At 46.2% G+C, this 20,211-nt stretch overlaps 1 protein-coding gene across 2 annotated transcripts in view; it reads left to right on the top strand.

Moving 5' to 3' along the window:
- LOC147880670 (ferric reduction oxidase 6-like) overlaps positions 1-20,211 on the top strand; it is a 42,589-nt gene that overhangs the window by 6,373 nt on the left and 16,005 nt on the right. For both annotated transcript variants that reach the window (XM_087370340.1, XM_087370339.1), the window contains exon 7: positions 19,875-20,139. In XM_087370340.1, coding sequence (XP_087226466.1) covers positions 19,875-20,139 — 265 coding nt within the window. The remainder of the gene's footprint in view (positions 1-19,874; positions 20,140-20,211) is intronic.

Here is a 20,211-nt window from a genome sequence, read left to right as displayed (position 1 = left end):
AAATGACGAGCAATGAACAAAAATTAGAGTACTCACATGTAGACCAAAGAGCTTGTACCTTGATACTTGATTGATTTGACACTAGACAAGTACAGCTCTTATATAAGAGCGCACACACACGTGTGAACACCTTTGCATATGGGATAACTCCCAATGTGACACATGGCATCCGTAGGACACACTAGACTAGAACTCATACTAAAACACACTAGAACACACCAAACTGACTCATATTTCAACAGTAAAAAGCCAGGTGACTTCACCCGCTCTACCTTACTCACTTAACATGAAAACCAACATGTCACATATTCATGAATATTCTTTTTCATTTTGGGCCAAAGGAAATCTCATTTCATGAGATCATATGTCTTCCCGACACTTGGACGTCCCGCACGCGGGCTATCATGGCATTGCTGAATGACCCTCTGCCTGAGATCATTCTGATTAGGTACTACTACCTTGCCGTTTTGCTTTAGCATACCATCTGCTGTGGTATATCTTGCATAGGTTTGGCCTTTTCTGGATGCCATGTCATCCTTTTCCTCGGGTTTGAGCACATAAGCTTAGGCCAAAGGCTCTAGGCGAACTCGTCTACTTTTTGAGTTTCTTTAGTCTCGGTCATTAGAGCACTCTCTAATACCATGAAACTCATACATGCATAATGCGCGACAACCCATCATCAACTTTATTTCAATTCCCTCTTTGGTACCGAATCGTCATATGAAACTCCTGCATGAGTTCTATCCACCTAGCTTGGCGGCCTCTCAAGTCAGGTTGTTTATAGAAATGTTTCAGAGTATCATGATCTACATCTACATAAAACTCTGAACCATACAAATAATGCCTCCATGTTTTCAAATCATGGAAAACAACATGCAACTCTACTTCATGAGTTGGCCAATTTCGTTTGAGAGTGAGAAAGCTTCTTGCTTTCAAAGGCTACTGGCCTTCCCTCTTGGAGGAGAACTGCTCCTACTGCAATGGCACTTGCATCAGTTTCTATGAAAAACGGTTTTTGTGGATCAACAATTTTTAACACCAGTTCTGACACTACAGCTTGCTTTATGCCGTTAAAACTTTCTTGTTGATTCTGTCCCATATAAAAGGTACTTTATCTGAGGTCAGCAGATCAGTCAATGACGATACTATCTCGAAATATCCTTTGATATGCCTTCAATAAAGTTGGACAAATCCCAAGAATGATCCCAAAGCGGCCAAACTCTTAAGGGATAGGCCACGTTAGCATCGCAGCCACTTTCTTTGGATCCATTTTCAGGCCCTCCGAAATAATAATGAGCCCTAAATATTCAAGTCTTAGCATGCACATCATAGTTTTCTTTTTATTTACATATAGACTGGCTATCCTAAAAGTATTGAACACTATTTTAAGTGTTCATGATGCTCAACAATACTTTTGCTGAAAACAAGGATATCGTCGATAAGATGTATTACAAACTTCTCGATATACGGACGTAGTAAATCATTCATAAGCATGACGAATGTAGCTGGAGCATTGGTAAGTCCAAACGACATTATCAAAAACTCATAATGTCCAAAACTTTTTCTAAAAGCAGTTTTATGTACATCCTTGGCTCTAATCCGGATCAGATGGTAGCCACACTTAAGATCTATCTTGCTAAAATTTATGGCTCCATGTAATGCATCTAGCAAGCCATCAATCTGAGCCATCGGATATCTATGCTTAACAGTGAAATTATTGAATGCTCTCTAATCTATATAGAGACGAAAAGTATAGTCTTTCTTTTTCTTCAATATCACTGGCGAAGAAAAAGGTGAGAAACTGAGCTGAATCCGCCCTAGCTTGAGGTATTGCTCTAGTTGCCTTTACACCTTAGCTTCTTCAGTAAAACTTAACCTATAGGGAGGCCTATTTATAGATTCTGCCCTCAGGATAAGTTCAATCTTATGCTGGACATTCTGCTCACGAGGTAAACCATAAGGCAACTCATCCCTAACATAGTCAGAGAACTCCTCTACAATTTGATCATCCAACTTGGACATCTCTCCATCTTGGATAACGTCAGTGCTAGTTGATGGACCATCAATCGACTCAATCGATGATGTACAAAGAAGCAAAACTCTTCTTGAGTTTTTTGAACTTCCATTACGGAAACTAATGGTCCCTTAGGCAAATCCTTTTCACCTAGCAAGACATATAGCACATCGTTCATCTTGAACTGGTAAATGTGCTTTTTCCAATCAATGGTTGGATTCTTCTTAGAATGCCAAGCCTTTTCCCAAGGCTATATCTGCATGAGCAAGCCTGGACATTTCAAAGTCCAGCTGCTCCGCATAGTCATGAATCCGAAGTTCCAACTGTGTAACCCCTTGTTCCCATACTTCAGTTGAGCTTCCATCTGCCATCCTGACTATATATGCATAGTCATATGTGCTATCTTTTAATTTCAGCCTCTTTATTATGAGCTTGGAGTTAATTACATTGTGTGTTAATGTTGATTCAAACAACACAATGACATCATGATTGGCCACTTGCCCTTTCATCTTAATTAACTCCGTATCACTAAAGGCCGTATACCCCGTTGCTGCGGGCCTAGATAAGATATTATCAGGTGCACTATTTACTAACTTAGCAACAGACACACACAATAGAATAGGTAATGACCTCTGAGAAGATCCTGCTAGCTGAATCTAAATCTGTTCATCTTTGGGACTTCCCTCCATCTCCACATCGCACTCTAAGATCACCATCTCAACCATCCGACAATCCTTGTTTCGTGGACAATCTTTCCACTGATGAGGATGAAGACATCCAAAACACAAGCTTTATGTTCTCGACTTCTCTTTTTGTTTTGGGATCAAAGAAGATTTTGACCAAGCCTGGGCTGCCATTGGAGTTACTTGGTGGTACTTGGTTTAGAAGGAGTCTCGTCCAGCTTTGCCTACTTGGCTTGGCCACTAGGTTGTGTGACACTTCCTTTGCTAATCAACTTCTTCTTAAACCCACTTTTCTTCGGGTACTCATACCGAGTCCCAGCTTGCACAATCCCACTTGGTCTGTTCCCTTTGGCATCCTCATAGTTCAAGGCTATGACAATTGCTTCATCTAGAGTGTTCGCGTACTAAGTGTGACGAATGAGATTTCTCAAGAATGTAAATGTGTGTGATGCATGCAGAATTTGAATGCAAATTGGCCCTCCAATGGGGGAAGAGCGCGCTCGTGAGAGTACTTGTTTCTCTTTTCGACCTACATGCTAGGTGGGAGAGAGATAGCGGATGAATGCAAGGTGAATAGAGAGAGTGCTATGTGAGATTCACAATGAAGGGTGATACCCTTTTATTAATGTCCTTTGAGATCACTCAAGTTCCATCTTCCCATTTACACCTTGCCTAAAGTCAGAGCTCCCAAACAATGTTCCAAGTTTCAAATTTTGCTCGTTGCTGTGGCAAGATATGCTGGGTGTCACCAACCTGCTTTCTTTACTACTCGTTATTGCAAATTGGCCAGCTGCTCTCATGCTCAACATCCCAGCTACTATTTTTGCAACCCTTCCTCGTTACCCAGACAACACACACAAGTCTCACAATGCCCTGTCTGCAGTCTTGACACGCGTGTACATCAAACGCCACAGCTCATAGAACTTGACGGATCTTTCTGTGAATCTTCTGGTGTATGCGATCAAAGTATCGTCAATTTCCTGGACCAACACTCCCATCCATCCTTACATAGAACTCTCAAACCATGCCCTCAGAAACCACACCAACCACGTTCACCCTTCGTCAATCGCTTGCACTAGCACCAAATGAAACAAACAAAAGTTGGCACATAGTTGTTCCACCCAACTATTCTCTGTGTTCGCAAGCTCAAAGTCATATATCACGTGTATTTTTCCTGCATGCAATACACAAAGCCCACAATTTCCTAAATGGCTCACATTGCTAGGACCACAACGTTTACCCCTCTCTTGGAGTACCATTTAATTTTCTTTTCCCCTTGGCAATTACACAATTTGGTGCACCTAGGCCCCTCACCTTTAGAACCATCTACTCAGTGCCAATTCGCCCTTACCAAACCTTGACATTGATTCCTTTAATCATATACTTGAAGTACAATGAAATATTGGTCCTCTAAAGGAAAATGTCCCCTGACCCTTCCGAGGTCATGTTATCTCGGCTTGAGCATAACAGGTGGCCCACCGCCAAACAATCGCTACCGTCACTAATATGTCTGTCTCCCCACGTCAAAAAGAGAGGATATGTCTACAGTCCTTATGTGAGTGTCCACCTGGGGTCGGGTGAGTTTGGTACTTTGGCTCTTTGCTACATCGGGTCCATTTTACCTGAACGCTTACATGCCCCATCTAAAACAAACCCCAAGCTGGGGTTCTAGGATCTTCCTCTATCTCCGTGCTAACCTGCAAGCATAGCCCAACATGAGTATACAAAAGTTGGCTAGTGCGTCGGTTCTAGGATCTTCCTCTATCTCCGTGCTAACCTGCAAGCATAGCCCAACATCAGTATACAAAAGTTGGCTAGTGCGTGACCACCCAACCATAGATCCCTTAGGATCACCCCGGAGCTAGAGGTTAGGCAACCTCTGACCATAGTCCATCCCAGGTAAGGCTCCGTGTCCCATACCAATCTGCCTTGTTCGCAATCCTGTATGAAGTTGTCCAAGCTTATTACATAAGAAGCATCTCTTTTTCTTTTTGCTCCCATCATCTGAAGACTTCTTCCCATATGAGGAATTTGTGTCATCTTTCTTCTTGTGATCACCCTCATCATGGGCTTACACTTCCTTTGACCTTGCCATTGCTCGAAGCAATCAGGACCTTGTTCATCATCTCCCTCAAGCATCCTTGCACCGGCCTCCTTTTGTGCCAACATAGCTGAGTGGCTTTGACTTCTTGGTAGTCGTCACATTGGTAATAAATTACCTAAACTTCTTTCAAAGCAGATTGGTTTGGATTACTCATGGATGCTCACTAATTCTCTCCACCCTACATCTTTGCTACTTGCTAAGGTTGAAGGCTAGTCCTAGGATGTGGCAGTCTAAAGTCTTGAGATGAAGAGTAAGGGCTTGAAGGCCTCCTTTTATAGGCTGAAAGGAGGTTGAAGGCTAGTCCTAGGATGCTGCAGTCTGAAGTCTTGAGATGAAGAGTAAGGGCTTGGAGGCCTCCTTTGATAGGCTGAAAGGAGGTTGAAGGCTAGTCCTAGGATGCTGCAGTCAGAAGTCTTGAGATAAGAATCAGGACTTGAAGGCCTTCTTTTATAGGTTGAAAGCAGCCACACAGCTCCATTTGCGCATAGATGTTATTAGGGAGACACAGGCTTGGTTGGGCTCTCAACCTAGCTAGGTATTCTAGAGAGGCCCCACCCCCAAAAATGACCCAAGTGAGTAATGGATCTCACTTAAATAGATGCATGGTGTCTTAGGTGTCTTAAGACTAAGACTCCCCTTAGTGTACCAAAGATACCGTGTGTCCTAATTATCCCATGGTTTGGACACGGCTAACCGAACCTCCACAACACTTGCTAGGTTATGTCCTTGCATGGACATAAACTTCTCCCCCCCTTATTCAAACCAGGCTGAGACATAAATTTTTATTTATTTTTTTTGCAAAAAAGAGACTTCTATTAAGTAAGAAAGAAACTCGCTAGAGCAAGCTCTGTGCGGAAATACAACATGCTAAGCATGTAATAAAAAACACCTCAGAGGAATGAGGTAGAAAGAAACCAAGGCTGAGGCTGAAAATGCCAACTCAACCCTGTAAAAGTCTCAGCAAAGAAGGGAGAGTCTCTCCAATCTCTGAGAAAAGTAACTCTCCTGGAGGAGGCTGCTCGAGATGATCCCTGCATGGTCGCCCAACTGGCCATCAGAGTGTATACCGTATCTGTCCAAGTACTGGCCAAGATCTGAGAAGGGTGAACCTGAGAACCCTCCAAAGCCTCAGTGCATCTGGCTCTCCAAATGTGCCATGCTGCAATGCTAGCTAAGACCTATCATGGAGAGTCGACCGAGGAATGAGAAGCCTTGAAGAGAGTGGCCGGAACATCCTCTAGAGAGCAGCCTTGAAGAGAGTGGCCGGAACATCCGACGACTCCACAAGGTGTCGTTGGATGTGAAGAGCCGAAGAGGAGTCAAGTCTCTCAAAAAAGACTTGGGGCCCTGAAAGAGTAAGCCAAGCCACTGATCCCCATGTCATATAGAAAGGTAGGCAAACAAAAGTGCTGAAAAGTCTTGCAATCCCCTTCCATATGATTCTCGCCTGTCTGCAATCCCAAAGGCAATGCTGTATTATCTCCAAAGCAGAAAGGCAACGAGGGCAAGAAGGGTCAGCTCCAAACCTGGATCTCCAATGGTTTACTGCTATCCCACCATGAATAGAAAGCCAAAAGAAGAGAGTGATTTTTCTATTTTGGTGGGATTTCCAAAGCCTCTGCCAAAAAAATTTCTGCAAGTCAGCCGAAATCTGAAAGTTCTCCCAATGATGAACTCTGGTAGGCCTCCAACCCCTACAGCTGAGCTGGAATTTTCTGGCATTACTAACCGTGTAACAAAAGAAGGGGATGCCCTTCTCTCGGTGCCCTTCATCTTTATATTCCCATTCCCCAGGGTCCCACTACAAAAACTTAATTGGGACACCTCCATAGAGGCACAGCCTCCATGAGCCCAGGGCGATGAGAAGCGGGTCAAGATCCAAGTACCACTGTGAAAGAGAGCCATGCTCCATAAAGCCCACTATCCTAACTGGATGAAATGGTACCTCCAACAAGATATCATATGTGGATCTGGACAGCCTGCCCCTGGAAGAAACATCAAAGACTAAGGCATCCTCATGTGTGTCATGAAAAGCAATCACCTGTAAAGGAACTCCCAGTCTGGAAAATGCCCCCATCCAGGCGGAGCAAGTAATAGGCATGTCATCTGTGTCCACCCAATCCAAGGGCAAGGCTGCATCAATCTGTCGGACTCTCCCTTCACTCCCTCTGAGATTAAGAACCATCTGGGCCTGTCGGTCTGCAGGAAGCTTCCTGAAGGCTTTCCATGCTCCCACAGTAGATGCAGGGCCCCTCTCCCATCTTGGCCATTGCATGTAAGGAGAAGCTCCAAGTGGTCTACCATGCTCATCCAAAATCCTGTCATTCCACATGATAGGCTGCCTTTCAATCTCTTCACAGGTGGATGGGGGAATCCTGCGAAGAGTACTCCTGAAGCTGGCCCATGCTTTCAGGATAGCAACCATAAGAGGGGAAGAGGGAGATCTGAGGTGGGCTGTGGTGAAAACCCATCTGGTACTGTGTGTCCAATCCTCTCCTGAAGTGAGCGTGCGAGACTGTATGCATTTGATAAAGAAATCCTTCCAAGGCTCTTGCCCTAGCATAAGTCCTCCAATGACCTTGCAGAGTAAAGCTCTACACTATAGATCCGGGTCGATGATATTCAAACCCCCTTCTCTTGTAGGAAGAATCAAGGTCTCCCAAGCCACCCAGGCTGTAACATCAAATGTACCATCTAGACCACTCCATAAAAAGTTTCGTATAGGCCTCTTAAGCTGAGTGATACAATCCCTAGAGTGGCACCAGCAAGAGCAAAGAACCTGATTAACCACCACCACCCTGGAAGCCAAGTCAAGTTTGGCTGAGCTCCAGAAAAGGAGCTTTCTTCTGATGCTCTCCAACACAGGAGCAAACTGTTGTGAAGGAGAGATGCCCCACCCTAGCCTGGCAGCCCAAATATCTAAGTGAGACGCCTCTCTGTACCCAAGTGAAGCCAAAATCAATACCCCAATCCGGGGTGTCATCATTGCAAATCCAAAAACCATTGGATTTATGCCAATTAATGTGTGCACCTACAGCTGTGCAAAATAAATCCAAGGTTGTCCAGAAGGAAGTGAGCATCCTGGGGGAGGCATCCAAAAAAACAGCCGTGTCATCTGCCAACTCACTATCCAGGAGCTCTTCTTCCCGGCGGATAGGAAGCCTCAGCCCATAAATATCAGCTTGAGATCTAATGTAGATACTCATAGCTTCTGCCACAAACAGAAAAAGATAAGGGGCAAGAGGACATCCCTGGCGGACTGATCTGGAAATCTGAAACCTGTCCCCTCTTACCCCCCCAATGAGCACCTGGCTATGGGCTGATCTATAAAGAGAGGACACTCCTCTAATCCATGCATTTGAAAAACCAAAGCGAGATAGAGTACCCTCTAAAAAATCCCAGTTTACTCTGTCGTAAGCTTTCTCAAAGTCCAAGAGTAGAATGGCCAATCTCTGGCAGCTCTGCATGGCCCATTCTGAGGCCTCCCAAGAAAATATTATCAAAAATACTTCTGCCATGCACAAACCTTGTCTGCGTGTCATGAATCAAATATGGAAGAAAAACCTGTAGCCAGAGACTAATGGCTTTCGCCAGAATCTTGTAAAAGGTGCCCAATAGAGTAGGGTCTCCATTGAGACACAAGATTCCTATTACCCCCCTTTGGGATGAGATGAATGAGACCATCTGTAAGTGAGTCTGGCATCTCATCAAAGTCCCACATGCCCTGTAGGGCTGATGTAATGTGATCACCAATCTGCTCCCAAAAAGTAATAAAAAAGGAAGGGGTAAGTCCATCCGAACCTGGGCACTTGCCCTTGTGAAGGGCAAGTAATGCAGTCTTGAATTTTGCATTGGTGAAAGGTGCATCCAAAGAAACATACATCTCATCCTTCACCAATACAAGGATACACTGCCAAATAACCTCTCTGGCATCATCTATAGCCAGTGTGCCCAGATCTGCAGTAAGAAGGGATGCAAAAAAATCTGAAGCTACACGAATGACAACATTAGGATCTGACTGTAACACCCCGTCTGAGTCGACAAGCTGCGAGACACTATCTCTACTATGTCTGGGCCCATGAGTAGAGAAAAAGTGTTTGTTGACCCTGCCACCCATCTGAATCCAAAAGGATTCCCGAGCATGAAAGACATATTCTGCTCTCTGATCCAACAATGTTTGCATATGAGCCCTTGCTGCAGCAAGGCGCTCCTGAATCCAAACATCTGTGGGCCTCTTCTGCTCTTCCCTCTGAAGGGACGCTAACCGCTGGCGTATACCAATCTCACATTTGAGAATCTCACATCTCCTAGAATCAGCGACTGTATGATAATAGTCACTAATTCCGGATAAGGCTGCAGCTACCTGAGATGGGCGGACAGCTCCACCCTATATGTGAGAAACCCAAATCTGTAAAATATCCTCCGTGAGGCTCTCCTCTGCATAAAAACCATCCGGAATCCTGACACTGCCAGAGCGTCCTCTCCGATGAGGCTCAAGAATCTGCAACACCATTGGAAAATGATCTGAGGTGGAAACCCCAGTAGAAATGCATATAGATCCTCCTCTGCCAATCGTCTACATAAAATCTGTCAATACGTGCATGGATGGGCATGTGTATTCTCTTGTTCGACCAAGAGTACAGGAGTGACTGTGGCATAACATGAAAGGCATCATCCAACCAAGTGTCCTCGCCACTGTACTGAAAGAGAAAGGCATCCCAGGCTGCCCTCTCCAAAGAATGAATTCCACCCTGTCTGCCTCCCTTTTTGTCTGAAGGCAACTTAACCATGTTGAAGTCACCACCAATGATCCAAGAATCTGCAATGGGGGCCCAAGAGAGTAACTCCTTCCAAATTCCGCTCCCCTCTATTGTTGGGAGCATAAAGATTGAGAAGACCAATCTTACGCCCTCCAATCAAAATAATGATCCATTGAGCTCTAGAGGGGGAGATAATACCATGACCAACAACCAAGGGGAGAATAGAAGGAGAGACCGAAATGCAAGTACCTCCCCTTGTGCCCATAGCGGGCAACCAGAAGGTATGTCCTGAAAGCAATTTGCCAGACTTAGAGCAATCACTGGCATCCAACTTGTGTTCCTGGATAAAAAGGATATCAATAGCACCTCCAATGACACCTGGATGAAGCTGATTCCAGATCGCTGCCTATGGCGACGGTGTGGAACTCTGCCTAGGCCCTGTATGTTCCAGCTGACTATCCTCATCGACAGGAGGATGCTGGATGGAAAGGCTTACCCGACCTAGTAGAGGAGACCAGCTTCCCCTGGGCCAAAACACTCCTATTGAGGGCAGGAAACTCAACAGGTGAAAGGATCCCCACACCTGCTGAAGGGGAGGCCCTATCAAAAGGAATCCCAATGACCGGGACCCCTAAGGTGGAGGGCACAAACTCCTCATCATCCATGAAAGTAGCCGAATCTGCCAGTGCCGAAAAAGAGTTCCTGATAAGTAAGTCTGGCTGAGGAGTGCGAAGAAGACCTGCACTCATGAAAGATGGAGGAGAAGGACTTGCCAGGCCTCTATCAGTAGAACTGGAGTTGGGGGCTGAGGAGGCCTATGGCTGGGCTGAGGGAATCTGGAGTCCTCATCTGTGCCTGCACTTTCTCGGTTGTCCTGATTGTGGCAGGAACAGTTTGCGGGGAAGAAGTACATGTAGCCCCCTCGTGGTCAGAAACGAAGGTGATTGGGGCTGGTGCATCTGAAGGCCCCTCCTGGTGTGGAGCTGTAGTGTCTGGGGCTGCAGCAACATCCACCTCTGGAGTCTGGAAGGCGTCTCTCTGAATAGGATCAAAGGTCTCCTCTTGAGGTAAGGGAGCCGCTCTGATAGCTCTCCACCGTGGTGCTGGGTGTGCTGCGGGCATTGGGCGCCCTGCTGCCCCTGGTGGTCCTGGGGTGCGTGAAGCAGGGCACCCTGCTACTCCTGGTGGTCCTGGATTGTGTGGTACAGGGTGCTGGGGAGGTGCAGTCGGGGTAGTACGTGAAGGAGCTGCACCAAAGACCTCTTGGGCCTTTTTCTCTTCTTGGGCAGTCTCTAGCAAAGTGCCCAAGGGTCCTGCAAATCCTGCACTGGTCCTGTCTACCTGAAATCTCGACTCTTTGTCGAAAGAGAGAGCCGTCTGGACACTGAAGCATGATCTGGTCATCTGAGATATTAGGGTCAGAGACAATGACCCTAACATGAGGTACCCCGTCTGCACTAACTGCCTCTGCTGAGGAAGAAGGCATGCTAGGAAGGGGGGGAATCTCAGTGACCACTCCGAATGTGGCTCCGATAGTAGCAAGCAGTCGATGGTAGACCTGAGGAAGACCAGGAAATCTAATGAATAGTAATGTGACCTGCCTGTCCTCCTCAACTGGATCAAAGCCCAAGGTGTAGGGTAAAAGAAAGATCCTCCTTGAATCCAAAGCCAGGGGATTAGCTTTGAGAACAAGGGCTGTGGACTCGTGGGAGTCGAAAACCACTTGGAAGAATCCACGTTCCAGAAGTCGAATATCCTTGAGGTGTGTGGGGCGAGATCTCTTGGTAATGCCATCAGCATCCAGTCTCTAGCCTGTGATCTGGAAGGGTGTGACCCAAAGATGCAGGTGAAAAGTGATGTGGAGCCCTCTAATTCCACATCTTTCTTGAGCTGCTTCAACTCGTCTTCTGAAAAAATGACTGTATCGCGGCCGGTGGAAGTGGACGGAGATTGGCTGAATGGGGATCCATTCGCCAATCGATGTGAAAAGGCCAATTCCAACACTGAAAAAAGCTCAGTCCATGAAACTACTGCCCAGGACGCCCTGGAACACAGGCACAGGAAGAAGGAGAAAGAGAGGGTAGGAGAGAGGGGAAGGGAAGGAGAGGAAAGACTGAGGGGGGAGACGGAGGTAGGCTGAAGGGGGAGGCGTAGGGGAGCTGAGCTAGGAAGGAAGGGGGCGGGGAGGGAGAGGGTGGTCAGGGAGGTGTTTTTTTTTTTTTTTTGTTGGTAAGGGGGGGGTTAGGAGGGAGGGAGGGGGCTGACGGGAGGGAAAGGGAGGGCGGGGGAGAGGAATGGGGGGGGGGGGGAGGAAAGGAGGGCGGGTTAGGACGGGCAGGGGGGGGAGAGCAACGGGGGGGGAAAGGGAGGGCGGGGGAGGGGGCGGGGGAGGGGGGGGAGGAGAAGGGGGCGGGGGGGCTGGCGGGTGGGGGAGAGGGAGGGCAGGGAGGGAAAGGTAGGGGGCAGCGGGGGAGGGAGAGGTAGGGGGCAGCGGGGGGGGGGGAGAGGGATGGCGGGGGAGGGGACGGGTGAGGACAAGGGGGCAGGGGGGCTGGGGGATGGGAGAGAGGGAAGGCGGGGAAGGGGAGGGAGGGGCGGGGGTGAAGGAGGGGGCGGGGGGGCCGCCAGGTGGGGGAGAGGGAGGGCGGGGAGGGAGAGGTAGGGGGCAGCGGGGAGGGAGAGGTAGGGGGCAGCGGGGGGGGGGAAGAGGGAGGGTGAGGGAGGAGGAAGGAGAGAGGGAGGGTGACAGAGGAGGGAGAGGGGGCTGGCGAGAGGGGAGGGAGAGGAGGAGCAGCGAGGGGGGGCAGCGAGGGTGAGGGAGAGGGAGAGGGGGCTGGCTGAGAGAGGGAGAGGGGGAGGGCAGTAGCTCACGGGGAGAGGAGCAGCTCAAGATCTACAAGGTCCCATTTCTCTTGCAATCCGGAAAGTTGACTTTGAAGTATGGTACTCTCAAATTCCAAGAATATGCATCCTCAGCATGCCATAGATCACACCCTCCTCTGCTAAAACATGAAGATATGAGTAGTCATTTTCATGTGGCATGCTGCAAGGCATGCCAAAACATTCTGAAAAAAAAACACATACAGGTGAAACATAAATTTTGGGAATTGGTGTCCAAGAGAATCAACACTTTACCAAGTGCTATCCTTATCTAAGCGATCTTTCCACCTAACCTTCAGCTCTGGAACAATCTTGTTTCTAGGTGGTCCTTCCCTATAATCCAGAAGGCATTCTGGACCCGAGATACAAGCATACATTTTGAACTGGTGGTGTGATTGAAGATATGCTTCAAGCATACATCTCCAAGAGGCCTTATGATTGGGAGAAGTGCATCCTAATGACGGAATTTCTCTACAATAGTGTTAAGCATGCAGCCACTAGATTCAACCCATTTATGCTTATGTAGGGATATCAACCCAGTTTTCCCGTGACAATTGGATTGAAGGGTATTCAACTAGATGCAACAAAAGATTTCTTGTAGGACATGTAAGACATGCTAGGGACCGCACGAGAATCTATAAGGAGCGCTCTAGGCAGAGCACGAATTTATGTTGGTAGGCTGATAGACAGCGTTTTCCCATAGAGTTTTCTAAGGAAATGCAAATCATAATTACGGAGAAACGCCGTTTCAGGTTTTTTTTTGGTGAAACGCCATTTTGGGGAGGACACTTTAGAAACACCATTTCTTGGGGGAAACATCTCCCCACGGGGAATTGGTGGGGGGAAATGTTTCCTCACCCTTGCGGAAATGTTTCTCAAGGGAAACACGTCGATTCCCTCTGCAAGCCACACAACACGGTATTTTTGTTTTAAAAAACATTTTTTTTCATTTTCTGTCCGAATCTCTTCGTCGCCTCCACTTCCTCCACTTAACATGTAGCTCTGCCCCTCTCTGACAAGATGAGACAAGAGTATACATAGGATAGATATACTGTTTTTTATAGCCCAAATGAGACCCAGATGAAAACAGTAGAACGGTCCGTACTGTACGGAACAGTCCTTACATCCTGTACAAACTGTATGGTAGGATGTACGGCGCAACGGGAGCATGCAGAAGTCCTGAGGCAGTACGGCTTGTTGTACGGGCTAATGGCATTGCTTTTGGCAAGGCATTTGGAGCTGAAGGGGTGGTTGATGGCGAGGAACCATGGCGAGGCTAAGGAACGGCTGATGTAGCTCCAGCAGCTCCCGAAGGTGAGGCTAAGGGAAGGGAGCCTCTACCTTGGAGGAAAGGGGAGCTTTCATTTGCGAGCTTCTCTCATCCTCTAGGTAGAACAAGAAGAAGAGGAAAGTGGAAAGGAGGCTATGATACCACATGAAGGCACATGGTGGAGAAGGGAGAGAGAAAGGGTAGGCTAGGGAGAGAGATAGTGATACTCAAAGAGAGACATAATGAACTGGAAATGAAATGACTAAGCAATGAACAAAATGTGAGTACTCACATGTAGACCAAAGAGCTTGTACCTTGATACTTGATTTAATTTGACACTAGACAAGTACAGCTCTTATATAAGAGCACACACACACCTATGAACACCTATGCATATGGGATAACTCCCAATGTGACACGTGGCATCCATAGGACACACTAGACTAGAACTCACACTAGAACACACTAGAACACACCAAACTGACTCAACTTGGCTTCATATTCTAACACTGAAGTCCTCTAGGCACCAAGCTCTCAGGGTCTGTTTCAACCCGTCCTTCATCTGGCTAGGTCTACAACCAAACACAATACCCAAGACATCATATCCTAGGCACAACTCCAATTTACCTAGACCGTCAAGCTCCATTTGTGGTTCTTTGTTGTTGTCCCCCTCTAAGTCATAGTCACCGTCGAATTCTAAGTCTCCAGGTCTTGTCGAAGAATCCCCCTCAGCTTAAGCAACCTTAGCCAAGCACCCAGATGATTCCAGGCACTTGTCGTTGTCCATCGGCTTCACAAAGGATCCTGACTCCTCTCCTAACCATTCCTCAATGTCTAACGTCCTAATAGTAACACCGGGGTCCATGTATCTAATCTCAATAGTACACAGAGTGGCCACCAAGAAAAGTTTCCCTATTGCCACCTAAGCTGACTCCTTTGACTCTGAGCCATAGTTCCCAAGAGTTTCGAAAACCGGGAAACAGAAACGGGCACGAAACGGTGTTTTGGAGTTTCGGTCACCAGAAGAAACAATGGAAATGGAGTTTTAGACTTTAAGGTTAATAAAATCTAATTTTATATATGTAATTATTATTAATACATATGTCATATAACAAGGCCTGAGAGGAAAACAAGGAGGAGAGGAGAGGGCAAGGGCTAAGGAGAGCAAGGAGAAGAGGGCAAGGGCTGAGGAGAGCAAGGGAGAGAGGAGAGTAAGAAGGAGAGGTTGGAGAGGAGAGCAAGGAGGAGAGGAGAGGGCAAGGGATGAGGAGAGCAAGGAGTGGAACTAGCTCCTCGAAAGTCACCGGTGCCACCGCGTGGCCTACAGTCATTATAGTCATAAAACTACTGTAGCTCCAGGGGAGCATTTGCAGCAACAGTCTTGCCATCCTGGTCGAGTTCATCCTTTGACCAACTGCTACCAATTGATCCCGCACCACCTTCATCTTAATGGTATATTCCTATACCAATTCCCCTTCATCCATACTCATGCTAAACAGCTCTGTTTCGAGGTCCAAGATTCTTGCCTCATTGTTGAGCTTGTACATTTTCCCCAAAGTAGTCCAGGACCTATTCCAGCCTGATAGCCATGCATGGATCTGCTCCTGACAGCCAAGTTCTTTTCTTTGGCTTGCTGCCACATGGCAGCCCATGTGCTGCCCATGTGGCAGCCTAATATTTTTCTTCTCTCTTTGGTCCACCCCCCGATGCACACCTCATTTGGGGGCTCACAAGTGGGGGAGGTGACCATTCATCTTCCAGTGCATTGATCTTAGTTTTCAGACACCCCCTATCAATGACCTAACGTGGGCCAATACCCACTTGTTGTATGAGGTGCTCCAGTTGCTTCCTTGGAAGAACTCTCGAGAACATGTTGAAGGCGTCCTCCAATGTTAGCCCACGTCTTTCTTTGGCAAGCATCGCTCCATATGTTGTGACACAGGACTTGTACCTAGATCATCCACGGAAATACCACATCCTTTAGGGACTTTCAGGAATCATATGAGCCGACTAGAACACTGATTGATGAAATCACTTCAGAATTTATTGAACCAGTGGATGACCTTTGGCTCCAGTAGGAAACCCTGTCCTAAACCATCTTTCCACTTGGCATCCCTATCTCTAGCCCAGCTAGAAATACAATATCCAAACCATGCAGCACAATTTGCACACTTGTCCTAGGATTTTGTGTGTAGAGACCCTTGTCACTACTACACTTGGAGTCCATTCAAAAAATTTAAAGTTGCATCCATCTGTGTTTGGACCAAGCTCGTGATGATCTCCTTTCAGGAATGAATTTTGAGTCATCCGAGGTCTATGTAGGATCCTTCTCAGCCTACGGCTCCCTAGTCTCTGACATAGTTCTTAATTGGTTCAATCACATAAACCTTCTTCCTGGACAGTTGCCTCTATCAAGAGTGCAGTCTCTTCAAGGACCTCATCACCAACGTTCATAGTCATCTTGTAACAGCTGCTGATTGCTTCTACAATGAAGGCTTCCCCTCTTGTCTATGTAGAGGATCCTCACCCTCCCTTCTTCTAGAGTCAAGAACATTAGAATAGAACATGCACTAAAAAACAATCTACTGAAATTACAATGAACTGCATCGAGAAACTAACCCCGACTTTACCTCCCACTTTATTGAAGTCCACCAACTCATGTGGGTCATGTCTATCCACATAGCCTCCATTAAGGCTTGGTCTCAATGTTGCCTCCAATCATAGCAAGCGAGCACCTGTCTGAAATGACCACTATGAATGAAAACCCATCCACCTCAGCACACCCTTCTTGACTCTTTAGGCAATTTCTTATCATGCTTTAGTGTTGTGCCTGATCCTCATGTCCATAATGCTGATGGAGCCTGTCCACCAAGTTGCCACAGTATGTGGCACTTGACTCCTTGGGAGTTCCTCCTTTTGCCTTCTTGCAATCCCGCATGAAGTGTCCAAACATGGGAAGCATCTCTTGTTCTTTTTGATGCCATCATCTAAAGACTTCTTCCCATATGAGGAATATGTGTCATCCTTCTTCTTGGTATCATGCTCATAATGGGCTTACACTTCCTTTGATCCTACCATCGCCCAAAGCAATCGAGACCTTGTTCATCATCTTCTTCAAACATCCTCGCACGAGCCTCCTCCTGCACCAACATTGCAAAGTGGCTTTGACCTTTTGGCAGTTGTCACATTGGTAACAAATGACCTCAAGCTCTTTGGAAGCAGGCTGGTTTGGATTGCTCACGGATGCTCACTAATGCTCTCCATCCTACACCTTCGCTAGGATGCTGTAGTCAAGTCTTGAGATGAAGAGTCAGGATTTGAAAGCCTTCTTTTAGCTGAAAGCAATCCCCCCCCCCCCCCCCCCCCCAAACACACACACACACACACACACACACACACACACAAATACTGAATTGCATAGGCCGTATGTTAAAATCCTAAACACATGATAGGTACCAAAAGAGAGTATTATTTATAAATGGGTGTATGTTACAAATAAATAAACATTCTCTTAGCAAGGTTTCTCAAAACAAGCCTTTGACATTTTCCTATCAAACTAGCCAAAAAAAGAGATAAACCAATTAGAGCATACGTTTATACTATGTTCTATGCCCACCATTGGGCACTGATGACATTGGTGGGGATGTCATAGAAGTTGTCTCTACTGAGTTTATGGTTTTTAAGCTTGTGGGTGACTATCTTTAAGTTAAACTGCACCATTTGTGGATAAGTTTGGGTGTGTTCTTGGATTCATCTACACATACACGTACATGTGCACGCATGCACGTGTGTATATATACACACACATTTTTGTTTGGGTGAAATATAGTTGTATTTATATTTGAAAAAACAGTCCCCAAGAAAATGATGCTTAGCTAGGGAAGGATCACAAGAGACTCCATGGTTGTGATCCTTCCATAGAGTCCATAGAGCCCAATAACAAACCCAATAGGAGAGAAGACCACATCCCTGCGTGACAGGATGAAAACCAATAGCCTGAATAGCTGCCAAATCAAGCAGTAGGGAGACCGGCTTGAAGACGTTGCTGTAGCAAAAGCAAAAACTTGTGGAATGCCAAAAGAAATGTGGCATAGACTCCCGCAGGGACAGACACGGTGACAAATGGCAAGAGCAATATGTCGACAAGCCAAGATCTATTCAAGGGGAGAACCCCAGGCAAAACTCGCCATAAGAAAAACTATTGTCGAAGAGGAAGTTTGCAAGCCCAAATTCGTGGCAACCTTTTCTGCCACCACTGAGACGAACATATCATAGACCAGATATGATTCGCATGTGAAGAAACCCAAGGAGGAGGCAGTAAACCTTATACAATGTTGCAACCGTGACATCAAACAACATCAAAGAAGGGCATGTAGGATCTACAAGTGAAGAGCCCAATCATTTTGAGACGGTCTAGAATCTCAAAACGAGGCACTGGCTGAAAGCCATGAAGCATTTGTGACAATAAGTGCCATAGGGGTCTATAATGTTGTCCCAAGCCATACTGTCTGACTGCGGCAGGAAAAGATATCACCATACCAGCATCCTCAAGCACATCACCACCAAGGCATAGTCCTTTGGACCAAATAAAATAAGAGTGGTGGGGATCCTATAATGCCAATGGAGGTGTAAACACCTTTGACTATAATGAAGACTCTCAAAGCACAAAGAGTTTCCTGCAAGAGTATCTGTGCCATTCCATTTAAGGTGTGAGAGTATGTGCTTCCAATCAGAAAGCAGATGTGGATGGGATCAACTATGTCATCCACCTCAATTGTAATGCCTACCATGAGAGCAATCTCTTCCAGTCCTTTTTTGTGTCTTCAAACCCTTCATGCATAGCTTCATAAACCAGTTGCACTTCATGTGAAACAAGAAGGGGGTCATCTTAACCCATCACATGCTTCTGGTTTTTAGTGTGAGCTGCTCTTTCTTTTGTATAAGTTTTTTCAAACTGATTGGAAGTCATTCTTACACAGGAAAAGACCCCACAAGCTGAGTAGTGTATAACACACCTAAGACTATGAGCAGCAAGGCAAAGAAAGCTATAAGCTCTGAGATAAAGAAACCAGTAAGAAAACACAGTTTTACAGCAAGATTAAAAAAGAAAGAGTGGTATTTTTTAAAGGCCTGAGTATGAACAGAAAATGAAGCTAAAAAACCCTAAAGTAAAATACTGTATAAGATGGTAAGTTCAGAGAAAAGTAAGGGCAAAAGAAACGCAGAGCTGAACAACAAAGAAAGCAGGAGATGAATCTTAATGCAGCCCACCAAAGACACACACAGACCAATGCACACACACGCAGAGGGATGTAGCACAAAACAGCAACAAAAGGGCGGCAAAACTGTGCAGAGCAAAGAAATCGAGGCAGATAAGAGTGCACAACAGATGGAGCTGCTGGAAAATAGCTGGGTGCGGAATTTGGAGGCTCCCAAGAGGGTAGGTGATCACGCGATGGCCCAGAAGTGGGAAAATGCAGCCAGAAAGGGCTCTCGGGAGGTTGAGGAGGTTGCAGCAGAGAGCAGATCTGTGTAGGAGTCGTGACAGCAGCCTGAGGCTAGACGGAGGTCCTGGGCGCCTGGGGGGGAGGCACAGTTGGAGGGAAACACCCTAGAAGGCCTCCAAGAGGTAAGGCGCCATAGCTCCTACTCCCTCAGCTCCACCACTCTCTCTCTCTCTCACAACCCCCCCCCCCCCCGCCCCTCCACAACACACACACACACACACACACACACACACACTCGCATACATAAATACAGTGCACACACACACACACACACATATTTATTTATTTATTTGGTAATACACACACACACACACACACACTCGCATACATAAATACAGTGCACACACACACACACACACATTTTTATTTATTTTTTTGGTAATACACACACACACACACACACTTATATGTACATATATATGAAATAGGGTTCCAGCATCAATTACCAGGTTCCAAATAATTCACAATGTTTGACAATACTATGACAAAATCATTAGTGAGATACAGCCCACAGTCACGATATGAACCTTACTGTTTCCATACCTCCTTCTTGCCCCAAATATGTGTATTCTGTCCACGTTCCAAGAATTTTAGCATTGTATTAAGTGAAAGAGTTTTTTTGGCATATTCAATTAGCTCAATCATGACTTTTGCAGATATAACAAACTCATACTTGTGGCTGGAGGCATTGGTGTGTCGCCTTTTGTGGCTATATTACGGGACATTTTTCATCGCTATCAAAAACTTGAAAGTAATCTCCCCAAAGATGTGCTTCTCATTTGGGCTGTCAAAAAATCAAAGGAACTGCATATTCTTGACTTGGTGAATCCCACATGTATTTGCTCTGACTATTCCTCAAGACTCCATCTTGATGTTAAAGCATATGTCACACAGGAGACACAAGCAGAATTCGAAAGCCAGGTATAGGTGCATGTATAACATCTTGAAGCTGCTTTGATTTCCACAAAGGAAGCAGCAACATGATGGTTTCTA

This window comes from Dipteris shenzhenensis, chromosome 32 (assembly GCF_047967505.1).
Source record: "Dipteris shenzhenensis isolate YYH24624 ecotype China chromosome 32, Dip_SZ_1.0, whole genome shotgun sequence".
NCBI lineage: Eukaryota > Viridiplantae > Streptophyta > Polypodiopsida > Gleicheniales > Dipteridaceae > Dipteris > Dipteris shenzhenensis.
The sequence above is the reverse complement of the archived record's forward strand: the minus strand, read 5'-3'. Positions and strand labels throughout refer to the sequence as shown.